At 42.3% G+C, this 10472-nt stretch overlaps 1 protein-coding gene across 1 annotated transcript in view; it reads right to left on the reverse strand.

Annotated features, from left to right (window-relative positions):
• The window catches only part of erfl3 (Ets2 repressor factor like 3), a 47933-nt gene extending 37764 nt beyond the window's left edge, over window positions 1-10169 (reverse strand). The window contains exon 1 of the mRNA XM_028580941.1: window positions 9560-10169. Within this exon, the coding sequence (XP_028436742.1) occupies window positions 9560-9581 (22 nt within the window). The 5' untranslated portion in view covers window positions 9582-10169. The remainder of the gene's footprint in view (window positions 1-9559) is intronic.
• Between the last annotated feature and the right edge of the window lie 303 nt (window positions 10170-10472).

Consider the following 10472-nt stretch of genomic DNA (forward strand, 5'->3'; position numbering starts at 1 on the left):
TGAGTTTTCAGGTTGACTCGGAGGACGTTAACACCGGCCACCACCTACTGCTGATACATTTCAACAGTGACTGACATATTTCTTTACTCTTTGAGCCATGTTAGCAGAAAACTATGCTGTATCTGGTCAGAGAGTCATGTTGGCTGGTAAATCTGGGTGTCCAGTGAAAGAAAAAGACACAGGGTAAGGTGACATGAAGCAGGAGAGAGGGGGAGAGAAGAGGAAAGAGGAGGAAGCTAATGGAAGAGGAGCTGCCACTAGGGTATTAGTCCATGGATTGGTGACACAGAAATGATAGTGAGAGGGAGGAGAGGATGGTTGGGTCAATCAATGCTTAAAAAGGTTTCACTCCCCTACAGGGACGTGTGCATCCGCACACACACACACACACACACACACACACACACACACACACACACACACACACACACACACACACACACACACACACACACACACACACACACACACACACACACACACACACACACACACACACACACACACACACACAGGCTCAGAAGTCTAGCAAAAGAGCAGCATTCAGCAGCAGGCCTGGATGGGACCGTGGGTTTACGTTTCTAAATCCCAAGCATAAAAGACAATGCTTACATGTTAGGTTGTCCAAAAGGCTTAAATTAGATCAAGCATCCACAGCTGATAAAAGGCAGAGGATGTCCTCTTTCCCTGACACACACACACGCACACAGTTTGCTACTGCTTACAGTACCTTGCCGAACAGAGTGCCATTTGGCTAGAAATGTTGTGGTGTCCACACACCTGCACACAGTCAAGCTGTTATTTAGCACTATATGCCTGTGCTCAGATAAGAAAATAGCTGAATTTTTGGCCATTAAGGTGGTGTTAACTAAGTGTTTATAAGTTTATAATTCCTAAAAAGGTACACAGAATTAATCATTTTATTAACAACCGCTTGGGACAGTTTGTTCCCACACAGACACACTTTTTTCCCTCTGACATGGCATTCCCACCTGAAGCCCTGCCTTTTAAATGCACATAATCTTCTCACTCACAAGTATAGGCTGCAATGAGTTGGCTCAAAGTCCAAAATGAGTTCTGATGTACAAGAGAGAACAGGTCTGAACATGGAGAGAGAGAGAGAGAAACAAGGTAGAGACAGAGACAGCACAGTGAAAGACAGACAGGCAGAGGAAGAGGAAAAACGTGATCTTGCATTCCTTACATGGGGTGGAGGGAAGGAGAGAGAGAGGTGAAGAAAAAAAGAGGGAGAAATGGGGGAAGGGAGAGAGGGGAGAAAAGGAGGAGGGTGACAAGAGAGAAAGTTTAACTTGGCGCCAGACAGCATTTCAATACCCGACAGCCAACCACACAGACACTCACACAAAATATCGACACTATGTGAGTGGCACAGAAGTCCTTTTGGTGACTTCCCATCGTCTGAAATTAGATTAGATATTTGCCCTCCACCCCCACTCCCTGGGTCCAGCACAGAGGCAGATTCCCAGATAAAAATAGCCAGAGGAACTATTCAAACACACTGCTGCATTTCTGCAGGGAGTGTCTGCTGACTGCATTGGACTTAAGGGGTTAGAGAGGGGTTAGGAGCTCCACTCATCACCTCCCTGAACCAGAGGGCCTGGGACAGCGGGACAGCCCAATCTCTATCACACTTAAACACTCAAGCACTATCATGTTTAAATAACTGTGTACAAGTTGTAATTTCTGTTTTTTAACAATTAAGTAGAAAATGTGACATACTTGCAAGTAAAAAAAAATGCCCTCTCTATTAGACTGCTCCAAATTGCCAATATTGTACATGATTAAAAAACTAGAAAATGCATTTCCTGCAGAAAATGAGTGTGAATGCTGAATAGCTAAATTGCTAAAGCTGTAAGAAGTTGAAGTAGTGAGAATAGTTGGACAAGTGGGAATTGTTTTAATTGGTATGAATTTCAAGTTGAATAACACTGCTAATGTAAAAAATTTGGAAATGTGTTTTTTTTTTTTTAAAAGCTAAAGCTAAACTGGATTGCTGGTTAAAATGTGTAAGAAGTGAAGTTGTAAGAAATGTGGAAAAGTGATGAGTGTTATATCTTTAAAAAGTTGAATAATAGCCATATTGTATGAAAGTTGTAGGTGTTACAACAGTGGCACAGCAGTGGCAAGCGAACGACATATAACTGTCTGTAGTTGCAATTTGACAGTCTGGTGAAAATGCTGCGTCATGCTTATTAATCAGTGGCCATGTTTGTTAACACAGAGGAGATCGCTTTGATCTCTGATGTCAGCAAACGACTAATCACCTGTGTCAGACTGCTGCCATTAAGGGACACTGAGAGTGACTTGTGAAAGAAAGGCTCAGACAGCCTAAACTATAGGTGGCATAAGTGAAATGACCTCATCTTCAGTGCCACAAGTCCTTTGGGAACATATTGATGTAAAATTTATGTGGAAAAATTAAAAAATGTGGGTATATCAGCGATTCAAAAAAGTGGTTTGCTGTGCCTTTGCACGGAAATGTCAAGGATGTTTAACATGGGCAGCGAATGGAGGAAGCTTTGGAGCTGTTGTCATTTGGAAGCTCACCGAGCAAAATATATAAGTCCTATTGCTTAAAAGAGCTGAAAGTAGACAAGCATACCTACATTTTGATGTATACTGTATGACAAGGAAAAATTGTGGGCGTGAGAGCAAGTTATAGAGAAGGGACTAAGATTATTTTTATTAAGGCTCTGTGCTCTAGCGATGACATCACCCATTATAAACTTCCTGACAAGAACACTAAACTTAAACTTAATTTTCACAAAAACTGTTAAATATATCAAACTGCTGAGATAGAGCCTAATAGCTGAAGTTTGTTCAGTTGTGAAAGGTTTAAAGTTTGATTGGTGTCTAAAAGTATGAAGTAGCATTTTGAAGTAGAAGAGGATTTGAAGCCTGCTCTCATTGACTCTAATTGCAAAAAAAAGCTTAATATTTTAAAAAGTATAAATAGCAGAACAAATGTTAAGGAAGCCCCATCATGTGCTTAAAGAGCTGAACATTTTGATATTAGATTGTTTTTTGTAGTTGAATGTATGCAGAAGTTAGAGGCGACCAAAGAAAGTTGAAGGATAAAGAATTGGATAGCAATACTGTGAATGCTGCTGAATCAGCATTCACACAATTAGTAGACACAATAAACCATGCAACCCAAGTGCAGATTAACACTTTCATACAGTGACTGCCTGGTTGTCTGTCTAAATTAAGACACTCAATTTACACACAAGACTTACAGAATGCACAGAGGCTTTTTATAAGTTCAAAAGGTTTCAGAAACGTGTTAGTTTATTTTAATTCACAGTACAAAAGTAGAAGATCCAGTCCTTTTGTTGTGATCCTGTCCTGGAAATTATATTAGCAGCCACACTGTGTGCTGATCCCCACTGTAAAGATGCCCTCAGCATGACCAGTATTATTGGGGTTAATCTAAGAAGATTACCAGTATACATTACAACAACGGTCGGGCCGAGCCCTATCATTGGCAAAAACGACCACCGTAGGTATAGCAGCATCAGCAGAGGATTACGAGAAACTACTATGTGTGTTTGTGTGTGTGCATGTGTGTGCACGCAACATGCCAGGCCAGGTGATTGTGGTGTAGTTTAGAAGTGGTGCAATGGGGAAGGGGTAATCTGCTTGCTGTTCCCTCACTGCAAGGAACACCTAATCACTCAACCAAAACCCGACTGTTTTCTGTCCTGGCTCCTAAATGGTGGAACGAGTTCCCCATTGACATCAGGACAGCTAAAAGTCTACACATCTTCCTGCTACAGGCTAAAAACACATCTCTTCCGACTGCACCTTGGCTAAGAAGATGATGGTTATAAAAAAATAAAATTGTACTTACATGTGGCACTTTGTAGTTTGGAAGCTATTTGAAGTTATGTACTTCTTCTATGTGATTCTTGCTGTTCCGAGTTTGTACCTTCATGGTTGAATGCACTTATTGGAAAGTGTCAGCTAAATGAAATGTAATGTAATGAAGGAAGAGTTAGCTTTACCACTGACTTACTAAGTGCTGTCATGGTCTTGGTATGTTACACTATGATCATACTCCAGAGAAATGACACTTCAGGCTCTAACCTAAAGGACAGGTCATTATGTTGTGTAGATCAAAACAAAACCTCTCATCTGGTAAGATCAGAGGAATAGTTACCTGATCTGTGTGTGTGTGTGTGTGTGTGTGTGTGTGTGTGTGTGTGTGTGTGTGTGTGTGTGTGTGTGTGTGTGTGTGTGTGTGTACACGTCATCAGACTCAGATTAGTTTCAATGTCATCGCTGCCATCAAGAAGTGGTTGTACATACACCCACATAGCGAAATACACACTTTTTTCACAAGAAATACCTTTGCACAGCTGCCCACCCAGAAAACCACTGTCTCCTTTATATACACACTTGATATTCTTTTACAATAACATGCCATTTTGTGCCTCACTCTGAGTCACCTCTACAACAATGTAGCTCTGTAAACTCCCCATATTATATTACAATACACATTCATGTGCAAACACAAACAGCTGCTGAACAGTGCAGATCAATCCATGCACACCAACACACCCTACTGCATTCTCAACATGAATTTTGATACCCATTTGAAAATTGTGTGTGTGTGTGTGTGTGTGTGTGTGTGTGTGTGTGTGTGTGTGTGTGTGTGTGTGTGTGTGTGTGTGTGTGTGTGTGTGTGTTTTGAGGATGGTAGCTTCAATTGAAAATGTTACTTCTCATCTCTTAAAATAAAAGGCATTATTTTGAATGCATTCTTCAATCAGTTTTTATTCATTTTGTGCTTATGAGGTATTCAAAATGTGTGTGTTTATGAATGCATGAATGCCTTTGTAAGTCACAGAGTGAGTGTGTTCAGGAAAGACTTGCAGAGATAGTAACTGTTGTGTTTTCCCCTCATGTGTAATGCAACACAGCCGGCAACTATTAACCTTCTAAGCAGGAATGTGGGAGGTCCAAGAATTCCAATAAAAAGCAGCAGTGTGTTCGAGTGTGTGTGTTCTGTGTACGTGTACTCGAATATATGTTCGTCAAAGTGTTACAATTATCAGTCAACAGTCCATCCCATCCAGACATGCAGACCCACCCCATTACCATCCCTGACCAATAACCAATACAGTCAATATGGGGTCATGTTGTCGTCACAGACATACACACATGGCCGCAGGACACATTTAGTTCAGCTGCAGTGTTATCAGGGAAAATAAGTGGATTTCAAATTAAGCTCTTTCATGTCAAACCTCACAACGATGCAGCTGATCAAAAAGGTCTGAGAGGCCAACAATCTATAGGACTTAATGATCAGATCCGAGGTTAATGTGCAAGTCCTTGGGGCAGGGCGTCAGAAGCCCCAGGACCGCCATGGGTGATGTGGTCTTGTTGGCTGTGGTCTCGCTGAACTCCCTGGTCAAGGGCGGCACAGGACTAATGGTGGGGAGGTCCATTAGTGTCGACTGGCTGAGCACATTGTTCCCTTTGGTCACATTCCTGGCTAAATACAGACATTTTCACAACTGAAGGCCCCCTCTACCAGAAGTCATTTGTCAACTTAGCGTCACAGTCAACCATATCAAAATTTTATGAAGAACTGTTTTGACAAGGAAAAGTGGGCCATGATGCCTCTAAACTGGGAATACTCTGTCTGTTAGAAAATCAATCTCTATAATATTGAGCGAAAAATTCAATATTTTACTACAACTTTAAACACTACATTACAAGTGTTATCAGAGTGTACATTTTAAGCTACAAAGTGCAGCATGAGATATTAGCCCACAATTTTGTCAGCAAGTGTATTTTGACTTAATAGCTTCAGCAGTATTCCTAACAGCTGATATGTTCACTTCACACCAGCAATCAAAGTTGATTCTTGGCACCTAACTCAATTTGCCAGATTTTTCAGAAAAAAAGATAACCAATTTTGTTAAGAAACATCATCTGCTTCAGGCTTAAAAGAATGTTGACTGAGCCTGATCACAGCAAGGCACTGTCCCATAAACCAGGCTGTAAACTGTATTGGAATAATGGGAGGCAGTGGTTTTGCTGTGGTCAGCACTGCGAGGGAGTTTTCACAGATAAGGCTAATCGCAGCGCTTATCATTATAGTGATTGTGTTTTGAGATTGAAAAGCATATGCTCACAATTGCACAATGCACACATAAACCCAGACAGGGAAAAGGTGAAATGTTCCCTCTGAAATCCTTGCTCACAAGCTACCCTTTTGTCTCCTGTCCTGCCACATCATAAGGCAAAACGGTGTACGACTGTGTGTGTCTAGAATAAATGGTAAAATGGCTCCATGGCATGTCAAAATAAACTGGGGTGTCCACATTTACCACACTCTCTCACACACTCTCTCACACACACACACACACACACACACACACACACACACACACACACACACACACACACACACACACACACACACACACACACACACACACACACACACACACACACACACACACACACACACACACAGCAGTCTCTTCACTTGTCAAAAGCACCACCAAACTATGAGCTACTCTGCACCATTATGAGTACAATGAGAGGTCCCTGGCCCCACAAGTCCACACACAATCAGCCCCAAGGCTTGCCCCACTCCCACCATTGTCCCATACTCCACACACATTCACACAATGGCCACTCTAGAGCCAGGGGTCCCACTATGCAATTCCATCACACAAAGACACACACCAGTCCTTATCCCGTCAGAGAGAGAGTGAAGAATGATAGAGGTGGCAGAAGAAAAATTGTGACCCTTGGAGAGGGATGGAAGAAAATGAGTAAAACACAAAGACGTGCAAAGTGTGTGTGGCAGGAGTCTCGATGACATCTTAGGGAGGGAGAGACATACAGTAGGCAAGTTATTGTGTGTCCAAGTTATCACTAGAGCTTAATCAATCATTAGCACAGCCTTTGAGGTACACAAAAATGTCAACTGTGTAAGTGTAGACGAGATACTGCATACCTCCAACTCCCTGTCTGCTGACTAATGCAACCTGTAGAATACTTTGCCTCTAACCAATCCCCCAAACTACATCAAACACAAATAAAGACCAGGTAAATAAATAGCAGTGATTAGATATAAATTAAATTGGATACTTTCCAACACAATTAAACCAACACTGATCTGCCAGCAACAACAGATGCAGCTACAGTATATTCCTGTCATTTCCTGCTTCATCATATCAATTCTTTATCTCAGCAGAAATCCGATCATCTATTCACACTAATGAAGTGACTGTGGAAAACAGGAGTGCAAGGGGAAGTGTCCGGTGATGGAGAGAATGGAGGTAAGCTCCATAGAGAGGCAGCTTACCCTATGGGACATAATCCTACATCACCAAACATGCCAGGAAGGGATGATTACATTCTTTATTCCAAGCACTGTTACATCCTTCTACATTCAAGAAATGTGTTCACTCTAAATTATGAGATCTACACAAGATGCTGTTTTAAGATCAGATTTGTTGTTAGATAATGCCTCTCAGACAGAGTTGCTATGTTTACCAAGAAGTGCTGAAAGGATTAATTAAGTTAGTTATTCAACAGAGAATTTATAAAATGTTATTTTGGTAACTGACAAATAACTTCATGAAGCTTAAGCCTTCATAGGAGCAAGAAGCTGTTTGCTTGTCTACATTTTTAGATAATTAGAGTTGAAATTATTAGTAAATTAATCTATCTATAAATTAGTTAACAACTACTTTGATTCTTAATAACAGATAGAGCATTTAAGTCACTTTTCCAGCGAAACACGTTTGCTGTTTCCAGCTTCTTGAATGTGAAGATTTGCGGTTTTTCATTGTCTTACATTAAGGTATCCTAGATATATTTGGGGTTTAGACTGTCACCTTGTGGTCAAGGAAATTGTGAAGAGGATGTTTCACTTTTTTCTGACTTTTTATAGACCAAATGATTGATCAAAAAAGTAATGAGAAATTGTTTGTTGCAGCCCTAATCATTATAAATTGATAACTTTTGGTTTCGAGACCTAATCAATTAATAAGCAATAATAATCAACCATCAAAATAAAAGTGAGATGCTGCTTATAACAAAGTTAAATGGTAAATAAGACTGATTGGATGGCAGTGCACACTTCACACCAACCAGACTATAGTAGGTCCAGTTAATGTTCTTCACCTTTACTCAATAGATGACACACACAATCAACCTACTACACAAACACACACACCATCCGCATACATCAAAGCCATAACCGAAGCACAATCAATTTTTAGTCTCTTCCCAGAAGGGCTTAAGCTATCTGCTGCCACACAAACACTGAGTTCCTTGTAATAAAGGGCTACTTGTGGTGGGATGTGGTCTGATGTCATGGCAGCCTCCCCAGGGCTGCTGCAAGAAGAGTGTGTGAGTGTGAGTTTGTGTGTGTGTGTGCGTAGGAATGTTGAGGGGCTGAAGCTGGGTGCAGCAGGAGTCAGGAGGGGACAGCGTGGGGGAAGGGAGGGGAATGTCCCAAGTGGAAAAGGGTCCCACACAGTTTGTCAGTCACACAGGAGGCACTGTGCCAAATGCTTACCAGTAACTACTTAGGAAGTCATCACATTGTTCCCGCGGGAAAAACAACTTATTAAATATGTATATTTTGTTTTACACAGAGGGCCGAAGACAGTAAATGGTTGTTATATACTTTCAGATGTTATCCCATTGGTCTCTTGTGCTTAAATTGTGTCTAATTTATACGAATCAAAATCATGTAGTTTTGTTACTAAATTACTGACACAGAAATGATAAACTGAATAGCTGGCAAAATTATAGTAGGCCCACTTCCACTTCCTCCTTTCTAAAGAAAATTTGCCTTGGCTTCAAGAGAAGGGAGTGAGAACAAACTTATGCAAGCATTTCAGGAATTAGACTTTAAGACACACACACACACACACACACACACACACACACACACACACAGAGACCTCAGCTGACTACTGGAAAAACCCCTGCTCTCACTTCAATTTACTGACAGGCCTAGGACCTGGCACATGTATGCTCAGTTACTGGTTTGCTTGCTGCGTGTATACCTGGCTAGACCCCATCACCTCAACACCAGCACCAGGAGGAGATGAGTCGTAAAGTAACTTATCAACACGTCCACATCTCTCTTTTTCACTCAGTCAGTACAAAAACACACTCGTGCAGTGCTTCTAGGATTTTCAGTCTGTTCTCTAAAAGGTGGCGGATGGTGAAATTTGGTTGTCAGGGTGACACAGAGGATGTCGCTGTAACAACTGTACAGTAGTTTAACCACTTCCTCTTGAACCGGAGTACAGTACTAAACCTGCACCAGATTTCAGTATCTTATCTAACTAGACCACGGACTATTGCACTGATCCCGAGAACAACTAAAACCAATCAACAGGTTTTTTGATTGGAAGTGGATGTTGATAAGTAACTATCTGGCGTCTTTATTAATCAGTAATGCAGTGACTGTTAGCTCTGCCGACAACAACCACGGCAAGTAAACAAGAAAGACAATGGTGGGTAGAAATTCATAGCAGGAGTCACGCAAACTTACCATTATCTCCAGGTGTTTTCATTTTTTTTCTTCTGCTTTAGCTACTTAGCTAGACAGCAAGCGGTTAAAGTTTGCTCAACAGGATGAATTCCACAAAGTTGCTTGTGGAAAGAAAAGCCCGTCTCTCGGCCTCTTCCTCCCCCCTCTAGTTCCCAATCTGGAAAACTGGGTGAATATACGGCAAACTTTTGTAGCTGCTGCTGCTTCAGCGGATCTCGGCCAACCGACCGAATGGCGTGCCTTTCAGCGGTCAAGACCTCGCTGTTGGTCCTCGCTTCTCGTCCCGTAACTGGCAGCGTTCAAATCTGCCCAAGTTGCGGCGGAAAACGACTCGAGCCAGCCGTAAAGGCTCTCTCTCTCTCTCTCTCTTTTAACAAGTTCTTTCGCTAACTGTCCGGTAGCTGTTTACTCCGTCTCAACCGCATCTTCGTCGCTGTTTGACATCTCGCTTTGTTCTTTGACAGAAATGAACGTTGGAGAGCGAACTCTCTTTCTTTACAGACTTTTTTGTAAGTCCTCCACTCTCTCTAACACCATTCAGTGCTACTCTCTCCTCCCCCCGTGCGTCTCTCCGTCCTCGGGGTGTCGTGTTTCGCTCGCTCTCCTCTGAGCGCGGGGCCCGCCCACACTGACGGGAGAGAAGGGGGGGGGCCTAACGTGGCGAGTCACGCCCACTCACCACGAGCCGGGGCCTGGGCTGGCGTCACTGCAGCACGCGGCGTTGCCTTGGAGACCGCCACAGCGCGCTGCCGTGGTGACATCATATCCGAGTCCTACGATTCAAGCATGGATTCAAGAGAGGCGCGAGAGCGCTCGTCTCACGGTGTCCATTTACGTCAGTCAGCGGTTACGGTTCTAATTAGGCCCTTTCATAGGAAGATAATTACACTTTTTAAATGGGCACATTAAATAT

Source organism: Perca flavescens, chromosome 6 (genome assembly GCF_004354835.1).
Source record: "Perca flavescens isolate YP-PL-M2 chromosome 6, PFLA_1.0, whole genome shotgun sequence".
Classification (NCBI taxonomy): Eukaryota; Metazoa; Chordata; class Actinopteri; order Perciformes; family Percidae; genus Perca; species Perca flavescens.